Below are 14,370 nucleotides of genomic sequence, written 5' to 3'. Positions count from 1 at the left end.
TTTCAGGATAGTGTAGATTTTTAGCCAGATTTAGTGGTTGTTTTCTAATTATTGGAAGATGTTTTTGATCATTTTCATCATCCTTCTGACCTCCTCTTTTGCAATAACCGCAGAATTTTTTTTGACCATTTTTGTCCTGAATCCTTCTGATCCATTTTAGTTGTTTTGTGATGAGATAGAATCAGTGGCTTTTTTTTCCTTGGTTTCAATTTCAAAGCAATTGCGGGGATTATGCCATTAGCGTCATTACTTTCATGCGAAATTCGTATGTTTCCTCTTTGGTGTATCAGTTTCAACCACCTCCGATTTGAAAATGCCCCTTGAAACTAGAAATTCAATTGGTTTTGGGGGTAAATAGTGTTGCTTCAGTAGAGTTTTGGCTGGTTCAGAGGAAATGAGACATGACAGACTCTAGGGGATAGGAGTGTACGCCCAGGCTCGGTAAGAAATTAATTTTGAGCCTACATTCAAGCTGATCTCAAGCTTGAATTAAGCATATTATTCTAGTCTAGCCGGATTGAGCCTGAATCGAGTCCAAGCTTGAAACGACGAGGAGATGAGAAGAAAAAGGAGGAGGAAGCTTGAAACAACGAGGAGGTGGAGAAGAAAAAAGAGGAGGCGGAGGCAGCGGCTTGAGGACGAGGTGGACTACTCAGCGGCTTGGAGATGTAGACTTGAGTTGAGGACTACAAGTTTTTGAGATAATTTCACTTAGATAATAATAAGATTAAGCTTAGGTTTAAATGTGCACGATGACTCAATTCTTACTACATTAAAAATTTAATGGCTTTTTAATAAATTAAGCTTGTTATGACCATGGGTAACATATTGCTTGCAAATTCTGCACTAGTGAACGGTGAAATGCCTGGTTAGGGGCTCTCTAAGATGAATATGTTGAATCTAAAGTTGTATAATTCGTGCTTATGAGAATGTGAAAAATGATTTATGCCGAGTCCTGTAGTGCGTGCTGTACCTGTATATCAATATAGCGGCTTATTTTTCTCCCTTATATTGCATGAAAAAGCTTTCTAATTATCTTATTGGCAGTTTTGGGCTCCTCAGTTTTTAAATCATAAATTGAGAATTTTTCACTCAGTTAGCTCTTATTGAAAGCGTACATTTATTTATGTACCTTTACAAAATTAATATTGTACTTCTTGTATGTAATTTGCTATAATTTAGATAAGTAATGCATGTTGTCTTTTTATTAGATTCAGATGCATGACTTAGTAAAATTAAAAGCGTACCTTTTATATAGTCTTTGAGTATAGTTTTTAGATGCAGTAGTCTTTTTTTTTATTAGGGCTAAATGAGTAGAAAGTGATCCTTTTACTTGAAAAAAGTAGTAGAAAAATGATCGAGTAATTCGTGAGGAGCCCAGCACTGTTGATACAATAACTAAATAGTTTTTTTTCATACACTTTTCTAGTTATAGATGGAAAGATCTGAGCTCTTCTTTTTCTCCCTCGTAAATGGCAAAACTGATGGACGTAAAATAGTTCATGCATAGGAACTGAGTATGAGATGAATTCCGAGTAAGAAGTAGATCAGCCAATAAACAAAATATCATTTTTAGATGTTTTTAGTATACTGAGATTCTCTAGATAAACTATAAGATTTGCTGCATACTCTCAAAGATGTGTATTTTGTCTCAGTGAATTTAAGAGGATCCTGTACTGCTTTTCAGACATATGGTTCAAATAGAGTAGAGTAGAGGTGATTATCAGGCCGGCAAGCCGCGGGTTCAAGCTGGCCTTTTCGGGCCAACTAGGTTGAGCTCTTTGTTAGAAGCTCAACCTGCAAGTCGCTCAGCAGAGTCGAATTTGGGCCAAGCTTGAGAAGTCTTGTCCGTTATTACCCACTAGCCTATGAGATAATAAACTTAGCTGGACATAAGGGGTCGAATATATTAAAATTATGTAAGCAATATAACTAAAGGGCTAAGCGTAATGGATTGGTTTATCATACTTTTTTTGCTAGTTTTCATAAGAAATATATATATATATATATATATATATATATATATACTCTTCAAAATAATAAGCTTTCTCAAAGTGTCAAACTCATTAAGTGGTGAATTAGAAATTACTTATTGAGATGAGAAGAGATAAGTGTGTTATACCTTCAATACGTGTAAAATGTACTATTATGTTACTTTTGTTTCAAGAAGACACAAGCAATAATAATTATTTGCTGTCTCACATATATTTATATAATAATAAAATAATTTAGAATTATGTTCTTCGAATTACATTTAATAATTACGAATTATGTTAAATAATTGTGAATTACTTTCCATAACTAGAAAAGATAAAAATAATAATTGTGAACTAGAAAAAGAAATAACTGTGAATTACAATAGTAGTAAGTGTGAACCATAAAAGTAATAATTGTGAACTATAAGAGTAGTAATTACTAACTATAAGAATAATAGCTACAAGCTATAAGAATAATAACTATGAACTGAAGAGTAATAACTGCAAATTAGAAAAAATAGTAGCTATGAATTATAAGAGAAATAATTGCGAAATACAAAGAGTAATATGGGAGAACTATTAAGACTAATAACTTCAAACTAGTTATTTTATTTTTCCCCTTGATTGGAGGAAGAAGAAAATATTTATTTTTAATTAATATAGAGTACTTGCATATCCAATCTGTTACTTCTTTTTGACAGGAAGAATAAGAAGAAGATAATTTTATATTATTATAGAATATCAGTATGTCCAATCAGGTGTAAACTATATTGAAGAAGACAGTAAAAAAGCTTACCATGAAAGAAAATGTAAAATGGGTTTGTGGTCCAAAAACGAAATTGAAGTGTTTTTTTTTTTCCAAATCACCCAATATAGTTTGATACTATCCATTTGTAGATTCTCTTAGCTTGAGTTAATGAGTGCTAGATAACAGCATATTATGCCTTAGAAGTGAGATTATTAAGTTATTACCAATTAAAAAGGTTATTATCGATTGCTAAGTGGGACTGAATTATCCATGGAAAAGTTATGTCCTTTGCTACTCTGGTAATGACTTCTTTATAAGATAGACAAAGGAGCTAGCTCTATATATGCTTATAATAATTGAGCTAATATTTTAAAGAAATGGGTCACCTCACTTCTAAATTATGCTTATCTAGTATTTAAAAAGTTTACCAAATATCAATCTCAATGTGCATAGAGGAAATCAAACATATGAGCTTCCTCATGAGTTGGTAATATCTAACTACTGACCTACATTGACGATTGACGACTTCTTTGGCTCCTTACTTGCTTGTATATCTTTCTAAATTTTAGATGGGCACACGTACATTTTTAAAGCTACTATTTCTGCATGGATATCCTTAGAGTTACTTTTTTTATAGCTATATGTTAAATTCTAAATTATTAAATAGATGAAAAGATAAAGATGTCCTTAATTAAAAGTAATATGCAAAACATAGTAAGGGTGTATGTTAGTTAATTTTTATGGATATCCATGCAAAATTTTATCCATATAGAAATCAAGTGTTTTGAGAAGGTATATATATAAACTTTGGAAGGGTATATATATGTTTATATATATAAACTAATTAAAATTTAAATATCATTTACTCTTCCCTCGTCGTTCTAGCAGAACTGCAAAATCTTAAGTACGTAAAAAAATTCACATGAATTATCTACTCTTAATTCCAATTTCACCGTCGCAACCCTTGGTGTATATGTGATTGTTTCCATAGAGTCAACTGTGTATTTTCCGTTGGATTAAATAAGTAAATCTCCCTTTTTACTGGTTGATTAAGTATTCCCCATCAGAAACTCAATAGAAAATTAATATTAATCTTGCAATTTGTGATCGCTACAATGGGGTTGAAGTCTAGAATTGGATTGCATGTATATTTTGAGGGAAATTTTGAAATCACACTCTATATTGATTGATTTTATGATTGACATCCATCTATGAGCAGCAATTTGTCACGCCACTCTTCTCAACAAATAATTTTTGTGTCACACACTGTATTAACTTCAATTAACTTAAATTAACATAAACTGACAAATCACATTTTGATCGAAATTAATTACTAAAATCTGTGGAAGAACTATGTCTCAACAGTCACTGAAATGGAGATACTAACTGCGAGAGTCTTTCAGGTTTGAAAAATTATCATAAGAATTATATATCGATGGAGTCTAGCGAGCAAGATTGCTACATATTGAGTCGTGAAGACCTGATATAGATGCATTGAAATGGGAGCGATTCAGTAGGTGATCTCTAGTAGCCTCCAAAATATAATATCATGAGATAGTAGATAACTTTTCTAGGATTAGATTAAAACTCATTTATATACCTCTTATAGATATGATAATTTAGATTATGATTAAATATATTTTATCCTTGTGTACTTATGCTCAAAATCACTTTACCCCCATACTTCAAAAAGTCTTAAACTAGTCTATGTTCTTATGACTAAAGTAAAATTGTTTTGTTAAATTTAATTAGGCACCATGACTATTTTGGCATTTAATTGCATTATCTCAAAATCTGTATGTCTTCCCTAACAAACACGATAGGGGTATTTTGATCTTAAGTTTACATGTCTCACTTTAGTTATAAGTACAGATACTAGTTTGAAACTATTTGAAGTATAAGAGGATAAAATAATTTTGGGTATAAGTACATGGGGTAAAATGTATTTAACCTTTTAAATTAAAACCCTTTATATACCTCTTAGAGATAAGATAAATATAAATATTTCTTCAAAGATTCTCTATGGATTCTAAGAATATTCCTTCAAATATTTTCCATGAATTCTATTAGAGATAAATAGGATATTTTTTAAAGATTCTTCATTGATTCTCTTTGAGATATGGCAAATACCTCTTCAAAAATTCTCCGCAAAAAGATCTCTACATAAATTTCATTGAGTAGCAGATTTTATGAAAATTCACAATCTTGTTCGAATGCAAAGGTTCCGTTACAAATGGATGACTTAAATATGTGGAACTATGTCTGTAACTTCTATCGACTTCTACGATGTATTTGAATGGCCTTTTTAATGCTTCTGTATTCAAATAATTTTTAAAGTTCCTTCGAACGGGCTGAGTGGATAGCTGAATAGGTAGTGGCTGAATTGTTCGGTGATGACTTTAAAATCACTCAAACGTTTTGACTTGAAATCCTCCAAAATTTAAAAATCTTCAATTTACATCTTCAAATCACATGCATATATAAATTTCTTAGCTTCAAAATTAATTTCTCACTTTAATATTAGATAAATACAAATTTATTTTGAAATATAAGTTTTTAATTACATAAGTATAAATAAAATTTTACATTCTTAACATGGGTTGTCGAGAAAAATTATCAGCAAATGTGTTTCTATATTGTGTAATTAATATCTTGCTTCAAATTCAGTTAATAATAGTTGGAATCGTTGCTATTTTATGTTGTTTTTAAATTCCTTGAAGATACTTTAAAAATGAAGATTAGAGAAAGATGAATTCAACAAGAACTATGAGTTGATATTTGAGAAATTGTTATGATGTTTTTAGTATGTTAATTCATAAATTAGAGAAATTTTTTTACAAATTATTGTCTAGAAAAGTTTATTTCAATTTAGCATTACAACCCTAGTTTGGATAAGTATACATAAATCTCAAAAAAAGTATTTTGAGGCTTATATACTAAATGTTTATTTTCAGATTTTAGGTTAGAATAGGTCTTTTTGGATTTGATTGTTTAAATAAATAATTAAATTTGGTGCTTTTGATTCATTATCTATAATTAGATGATATATTTTTCAGTTTTGATGTTGTTTGAAGGGAATAATTAATTTCATGTTTTGAGTTCTTAGTCCATGATAATATAGTGTATTTTTAGAGTTGGGTTGCAAAGGATTCGATTTTTTTTCTAGTAAGAGGTTTATATTACTGTAAATTAAAAAGAATAATATTATATATAATTCAGCTAAAATTACCTAAAAGGATTATATCCAAATAATTAGAAATAATTAAATTTATAGAGTACAAATAGCTATATGTGTCACCCTATCAAGATTTTAGTCAAAACTGAAGAGCAAGGATATTCAAAGATCGAAGCAACGTCATAATAAGGCTAGAGTTGAGAGACACTGATAAATAAGCAAGAATGATACTTATCCCCTGTTGTATTTTTAAATGGATATCTAGTAGCCGCTTTATTAGACTTTGGGGGAAACCAAAGCCCCACTTGTGACCTTATCTAGTTAGATGAAATATGTAGGACTCTTATTCTTATATTTAGCCTTCTAAATATCTAGAGGAAATATTTAGAACTTTCATCTTATATCTAGCATTCTATATATCTTAGAGAAGATATTTAGAAATCTTAGTAGCTAAGTTATATTTGGCATCTATATAAAGGCTTACTCACTTTACTTGTAAATGGATCTAAAAAGAGTGAATTGAGGTAGAAGTGGTAACTTCATGAAGAAAGTTGTCTTCTCTAACTTACTGAAATCTCTTTCTTTTTTCTTGCTTCTATACTACCTTTATTTCGAGACCTACTTTATCTTGCAAAAAAGTTGGAGTATTGCACGGACTAGCAAACCAATAAAAAATATTAAGTTTGTGACAAGTGGTGTCCAAGCCATCTACGATCTGATACCTTGATCGACGAAGTCTTACTTAGACTAATAAATCCAAAGAGGGCCTCTTATTTCTAAAAGGATATACTAAATTCATCGAGGTTTTCTAAAGAGGGGAAGTAAAACCAAGTCAAGATGATATGATATAGATCACCCCCTCTTCTTGCTGCTATGATGTCTTCTTCTGATGTTGCTATCATCGTGGTTGTGCCGGAGAAAAAGAAGCACCCCAAGTGAGACAAAAGCATGAAGCATCTAAGTGAGTTTGTACCCATAAAGGACCGCACGTCCGTACATGAGGGCTACTTTAGGTGCCGCAATGATCGACTAAAGTTGTTAGAGAATCTCAGCATCAACTTCGAAGAAAATATGCGATTAATAGAAGAAAGTGTTCAATCTATGATGGATGCTTTCAAATATTAATTTCGCAAGTTTAAGGTAGAGCTTAATCGATGAAATAATAAGAGAGTTGTTACGGCAACTACTTGTGAAGAGCTTTAGTTTAAAGTTGACGAGGTCAACGATCTCAAGTTGAGAGTAAGTCTTCTTGAGAGGGCTATTACACATGGAGGTGATATTGTGAAAAACACACCTATGCCACATATCTTAGAGTCGTAAGCATTTAAAGGCATGCACGACAAGAAGGGCGATGAGAACTTCCTATGAGACATGGAATTGTATCTTAAAGCATTGCGATTTGAGGATAATGGTGAAGAGGTCCAAACCACATCCATGTACTTCATCGACGATGCCACGCTGTAGTGGCATCGATGACTAAGAGAGATCAAGAAGGGTTTTTGCCATATTGACTCTTGGGTGGAGTTGAAGAGCAAATTAAAGATGCAATTCTACCCAAAAAATATTGAGTTCTTGCCCTGGAAAGATTTGTGGAGGTTAAAGCATAGCGGGAATCTTGCCGACTATATCCCTTTTAATACTATCCATCTTAAAACATGTCGGAAGACAATCACTTGTTCTTCTTCCTTGATAGATTGCAGCTATGGGCATCGAAGGAATTAGTGGCCAAAGGTGCTAATAATCTCAATGCCGCCATCTCCAATGCAATAAAAAGGCCTAAGTACGAGTAGAGAAACGACCACATTACCAAGCCAAAACATTTTTATGTTTGGCAGTGGTAAGGAAGAAGTCCTTAAAGAATGTGCCAAGGAACCCTTCAAGGGATGCGACCAAGGGTCGATGTCTCAACCCTAAAATGTGAAGATTTCCTGCTATGTTTGCGAGAAAAATCATTGGGCGGCACACGATTGTCAAATCAAAAAGGAACTGTATGTTGAATAGGTCGTGAAGGAAGAGAACAACGGAGAAGAGATAACGATTGGAGCCATTCAATGCATCAATGCCATCTAAGGATAAACTTAGGACGGCAAGCCGATTGAGCAGAAGGGAATTATGTATATTGACATGATGGTAAATGGTGAAGTCACTTGAGCGATAATCGACACTGATACAACCCACAACTTCGTGTTGTTTACAGAGGTCAAATAGTTTGGCCTCAAGCTAAAAATGGAGGATAGCCCTGTGAAGGCAGTAAACTCCAATGCTTGGTTAGTGTAAGGTGTGGCAAAGGCATTAAAATCAAACTTGAGATATATAAAGGGCAAATTGGCATAATAGTGACAAACATTAATGACTTCCATCTCATCATTGGTTTGAAGCTTCCTATTGCTAACAAAGTCATGCTAATACTATATCTTGGAGCAATGAGGATCTTGGATAAAACAATGTTATGTGTGATATGAACCAACGAATGCTAAGAAGCAACGAGGGTGTACTAAAAAAATTGCGAGTTCGCGATCGAAGCAGTTGTGCATGAGGCAGGAGAGAATATGACACCCCATCAAAATTTTGGTCGAATTCAAAGTGCCAAGGATGTCCAAAGGCTGAAGCAACGTCGTAGCAAAGCTAAACGCAAGAGACACTGGCTAATACTTATCCACTGCTGTATTGTTAAACAAATAAACATGTATTTGCTTTCCTTGACTTTCGGAAAAAAAACTAAAGCTTCACTTGTGTCCTTATCTAGTTAGAAGAGATATTTAAGATTTTTAGTCTTATCTCTAGCCTTCTAAATATTTAAGATATATAAAACTTTGGTCTTATTTTTTGCCTTTTAAATATCTAGAAAAGATATTTAGAGCTTTGCTTTATCTCTAGCCTTCTACATATTTCAAAGAAGATATTTAGGAATATTCGTAAGTTTTCTTTGGCCTCTATATAAAGGTTTAAGTACTTTATTTGTAAAGGGAGAGTGAATTGAAATAGAACTGAAAACTTCACAAAAAAGATTGTCTTCTTTAACTTCTTGAAGTCTCTATTTATTTTTTTTCTTTTACACTATTTTTACTTCAAGGCTTACTTTATCTTATAAAGTGGAGCATCACGCAGACTAGCAAACTAATTAAAAATGTTAACTCTGTGACATGCAGCTTTATTATCTCCCCTGGTTCTATCTATCGCCAAAATTTTTATGTGGAAAAACTCAAACGAGAAAAAAAATCACGGATCTAAACTCAGATCAGTACCAATTACTAAAACTGACTCACAAAATAATCGTCGATCCCCATGACTTTGTTTCTCTCAGTCTTACTCGCTAGAATCCATAATTCACCACTTCCCTGATTGATCTCCAATCTCGATAGGTCTCGAGATTAATCCTTCGTCTAGATGACCCTTAAGATAAAAGCTTGATGCGATGTAGAAAAGACGAACTTTGTTGGTAGAAGAACGATGTAGCCTCAAGAACTTTCTTTCAAAAACATTCACCAACCATCCTAAAGTTAGGGCATCACAATCTTTATATATGTTATCAAGATAAGGGCCAAATTCAAGTTATATCAGAACTCACGGAAGTCCAAAATTTTACATATTATGTAGGCACATTTGAACGGGCTCAAGTGCGTTCGAACGCAATGACTTGATTTTCACTAGATGAGTTCGTAGTCACAAATACACTCCTCTGTAATGTGTGAACATGCGTTCGAACGGCAAAAAAACGTTCCCTATATTTGCAAATGCCTATGCACACGTTCAAATGACAAAAAAATGTTTTCTGTATTTATAAACGCCTATGCATGCGTTCGAACGACCCGAACGCATTCTTTGTATATGTGAACTCTTGAGTGTGCGTTCGAATGCGGTGCGAACGCAGAAACTTTTCTCCTCTGATATTGAAATTCTTCAATCCAAATACTTTCAAAACGTGTATAAATGCTCATGTACATGTATAAAAATACTTAGAATATTTTGTACATAATTGCCAACACTAAAAACCTAACAAAATAGATGGTTGCTAAAATTCACGAATGTAAAATGCCATTCTTTCTTGAATATTTATCACTATTTTTTTTTACAAAGAATAAGAATTTTCTATTCTTGTACTATGAATTCTGGTAATAATAGATAGCTTTTAAATCATTTAAACAATTTATATGAAGGTAAAATAATTCTTTTATAACTTATATTAAATTTTAACAGTAATTAATTATATTTAAAATGGAATGACATTTTAGAAAAGCTCAATTATTTCGATGACAATGATAAAAAAAAGAAACGCAGGGTTGACGTTGAGATGGTGCTTATTATCACGTGAGCATTACTATATAACTAAATTAATTAAGTTGCAAGATGAGACTTTTTTTTTTCTATTACTTAAAAAGGAAGAAGGCGAGAGTTAGACATTGAGACAGACAGATTACTTGTTGTCATGTACGTAAGCATCACTAACTAATTAAGTGGCTGGCAACAAGATGGCATATTCTTTCTTTGTTTTGTTCTAAACTTAACCAGACGGAATCGTGATGACATTAATGATGTTGTGGTGTTCTAGTATGTGTCCTAAGTCTTCCACCAACCTTCTCAGGACGTGCACCAATCAGTTAAATAAATTGACTACGTACACTTCTTCTTTCTCTTTATGGTTTTATTATCTTCTTGATTGGTCTAATATATAACGACCAATAATAGACAACATACTATAAGAAATGTGTTAAATTATCAACTCTCTCTTATCTTTTTTTTATTAAGGGAAAGGACTGAGAGAAATTTATTAATTTTTTAGAGATTATAAAAATACACTTTGTTTTAATTTTTTTAATATTTATTCCGCATTTTCTAAGCAAAGGGGTGATATCATTGCCTAGGATTTAGATACATACGAGTGTCTAAGTTTTTTTCATATTTAGAATATATTATGAATATTTCACAAAGAAACAACTTAGTAATAGCAATTTTGAAACAGTCAAGGTATTTCAATGGTAATTATAATATTTTGGAGAAATTATATTTTAACCATATTAGGTCTGAATTTACTTCACCCCTATAGTTTTATTTATCACTTTACCCATTATAGTTATATGCAAACTGAAATTTTACTTCTTTTTTTTTTTTTGTGTTATATTTGGCCACACCATAGATCGAATTTAAAAATACTTATTAGAAACAAAATTGTAGAGGATTGTATAAAATTTTTAACATATTTAAACTATTATCCATCAAAATTCAGTTGACAAAAATATAACATATATATATATATATCATTAATATTTAAATATATTGGAAAGCTTATTCAATTGTCCGTAACTCTATATCTAATGAGAATCAATAAATTTGACTTACAGACTTACAGTTTAATTAAAACATGTTGAAAAACGTAATGATTGTAATTTAATTTATACTACAAATGGGGTAAATTAATACAAATAAAATATATTGGGGGTAAACTGAATTTAGGCAGGATGTAATTTCCCCAGGTATATTAATATGTGATATTTTAAAAGTTTTCCGTGCAATTAAAAAGCTAGCACTAGCCTCTCCAGTCTTGCAACTTAATTAGTTAGCGATGCTTCACAATCCCATGCATGATAACGAGCAGAGCGACTAGCTACAGAGCTGGCTAATAAGGGAAGAATCACCTAGCAATCATCTAAGTTGGTGAGAACCATACGTGAGGGTGTAAGTAACGAGGTCAGTTCTCCTCCTCATGGAAATGACGAAAAGGAAGGATATAACAGAAGACGTCCGAAGTTGGAGTAGGGTGGTGGGAGCGGAGGCGAAAGGGGAGGGGATAATGGAAGACGTCCGAAGTTGGAGTACGGTGGTGGGAACAGAGGAGAAAGGGAAGGGGATAATGGAAGACGTCCATGGTTCAAGTACGGTGGTGGGAACAGAGGTGAAAGGGAAGGGGATAATGGAAGACGTCCCTGGTTCAAGTACGGTGGTGGGAACAGAGGTGAAAGGGGAGGGGATAATGGAAGACGTCCCAGGTTCAAATACGGTGGTGGGACCGGAAAAAGAAGAGTGGGTCTCAAGAATAGAGACCGGAATATTTGAGATGCCGGAGAAGGATGACGAATTTTGTGTACCTCCTTGGGAGCTGGCACGGTTGCTCGAACCCGGTCGTATGGAAGAAGGCCCTAACATTTTCAAGATAGAACAAAAAGGCCATGGTAAAGAGCTGCACCGCGTTAGGGTGGTGGCGATCGGACCTTATCTTCAAGCCCAGGTATTTAATTTGATCATCTCCGACTCGATCAAGCGTCGTTGTGTGAAATTCTTGATCCATTGGGGCGGTCTCAATCTCAGTGAGTACCTCGTGGAGATGAAGCAGGACGAACAGAGAGCTCGTCAATGCTACTCTAAGGATTTCTTTTTGGGCACCGAAAAATTTTTAGATAGGCTGCTGCTTGATAGCTGTTTCATATTGCTCGTGATGACCGGATTCTTTCGCAGTGATTATAAAAAAGAAATAATGGAATTCGTTAAGATGGGAGATACTTCGAATTGTGAAAAGAATGAAAATAATCGGGTGTGTCAGGAGATAACGGGAGAGATTTTCTATTTGTTTACGCTTGTACATCCAAACACGAAGTCAATCAAGCTCGACTTGCTGATGCTCGAGAATCAAATCCCTTTCTTCGCGATCGAACGTCTACTTCAAAAGTGTCAAGTATTATTGCGTCACCTCTCAAATTGCACCGTCGAAGAGCTTGCACTCTCTTACTTTGCTGATCTCTACCCACTGCAGTGCCGAAAGAGCATGCACGGTCCCTTGGCAAGTTGTCGTCATCTACTAGACCTTTTTCACTGGTCTCGGATTCCAATGGAGAGAGACCAAAGAGCAACGTCATCGATGATCTCTATATCGAACAAGCCAAGGATATCGATTCCTAGCGCGGTAGAGCTTCAAGAATCTGCAACAATGATCAGAAAGAAAACCTCAAATCACTTCTTTTCTGAGAAGTCCTCAATATTTGATATTACTTTTGAACGTAACATCATAGAGTGGGAGTTGAAGATCCCAACTTTGCATGTCTATGATTACACTAGCTCTATCTTTCATAACCTCATTGCCTTCGAGAAAGCTTATCAAATGCGCGGATTCTATGTCACAGCCTACTCAGCATGCATGGCGCGCATCGTTCAGACAGAGAAGGACGCAAAACTACTCCGCAAGGTCGGGATTTTGGCAAACACACCTAAAACAGACGCTGATGTGGTTGCTTTCTTCGAGGACTTATGGTCTGAGGTTGAAGATGCTCCCATGACGGACAAACTATATGATCTATTCTCGAAGGTCACGGATAATCATGGAGACGTACTGAGTAATTGCTATGGCGGAATGAAGCAACGCTACTGCGCTAATCCAGTGATAACTTTTGCGGCCGTATGTGCTTTTCTTCTTTTCCTTCTCACTTTTCTGCAAACCTATTATACTACGGCTGCCTATTATCAAAGAAAGCCATAGATTTTACTCATGCACCAAACTACAAACATGAAATTTTTGCTGCTCTTGTTTTATTTGTGAGTCTTTTTTTTCCTTTTGGTTTGTTTCATTTTCCTTCTAGTGTGTTGCAGTTCCTTCACAGGTCATGTATCGGTGTACTGGGGAATAAAGCCAGAATTATCTCATGTAATTCTTTTTTTATCATCTCATGTATTGAATTAATGTACTGCACTTCGTTTCCTCCCTCTGATTTTATTGGTATGTCTGAGATGACTAGTATGATGGGGTCGTTCATATGTCAGAATTCAAATTCGCTCATAGTTAAATGGGTCTCAACTAACTTATCCGATAAATCTAATCTCAAAATATATGTTGGAATAACAATAAGAATGTTGACGCCAAAAGAAATGTAGTTGTCTGTAAGGTACAGAATGACACATAGCTCACCACTTAACAAAGAATACAAGATAATCTCAAAAAGAAACAAACTTGAGTTTTTTTTTTTAAAAAAAAAAAAAAAGAGCTTTCCAAGCAATACTAGTGTTTTTCTCACAAAGATAATAATTAATCCCTGATACATGACTTATCTAGTCTTTCTCCGACGTGCTAATAATTATAAAATAAATCAAAACATTAAACCAAAATGAAGTCTTCAAATAGATCGAATCAGACCTAAACTACAACAGACATTCGAACGGGCATGACTTGAAACTTAAAAAAATAAATGATTAGCATTTGAACTAATTTAAGAGACATTTGAATGGATTTTTCCAAAACTATTCAGCCTGTTTGAAGGTGGTTTGAATGGTGGTATGACACGATGGAATTGGACTTTCATTCGCACGAACCTTTTTGTCGTCCGAACAAGCTACTTTGATACCTCCGCATTAGAGAATTCACCCTTATAATTTAAATAGAAATTGTTATGTATAGCCTAACACCGACCGTCAAAAATATTCTCGCATATTCGATTTACCAAATATCTAAAGAAAATAAAATAGTACAAAATAAAAAAGATATAAAAATT

General features: G+C 33.7%; 1 protein-coding gene across 1 annotated transcript; it reads left to right on the top strand.

The window, feature by feature from the left end:
- The first annotated feature begins 11,606 nt into the window (after nt 1-11,606).
- Nucleotides 11,607-13,512, top strand: LOC140793760 (UPF0481 protein At3g47200-like). Its single transcript, XM_073145443.1, has 2 exons — nt 11,607-13,283; nt 13,465-13,512. The coding sequence occupies exons 1-2, from the start codon at nt 11,607-11,609 to the stop codon at nt 13,510-13,512; spliced, it is 1,725 nt and encodes a 574-aa protein (XP_073001544.1).
- The last annotated feature ends 858 nt before the right edge of the window (nt 13,513-14,370 follow it).

Source organism: Typha latifolia, chromosome 8 (genome assembly GCF_019914945.1).
Source record: "Typha latifolia isolate L0001 chromosome 8, TyphaL0001v2, whole genome shotgun sequence".
NCBI lineage: Eukaryota > Viridiplantae > Streptophyta > Magnoliopsida > Poales > Typhaceae > Typha > Typha latifolia.
This window is presented reverse-complemented; position numbering and strand designations above follow the sequence as displayed.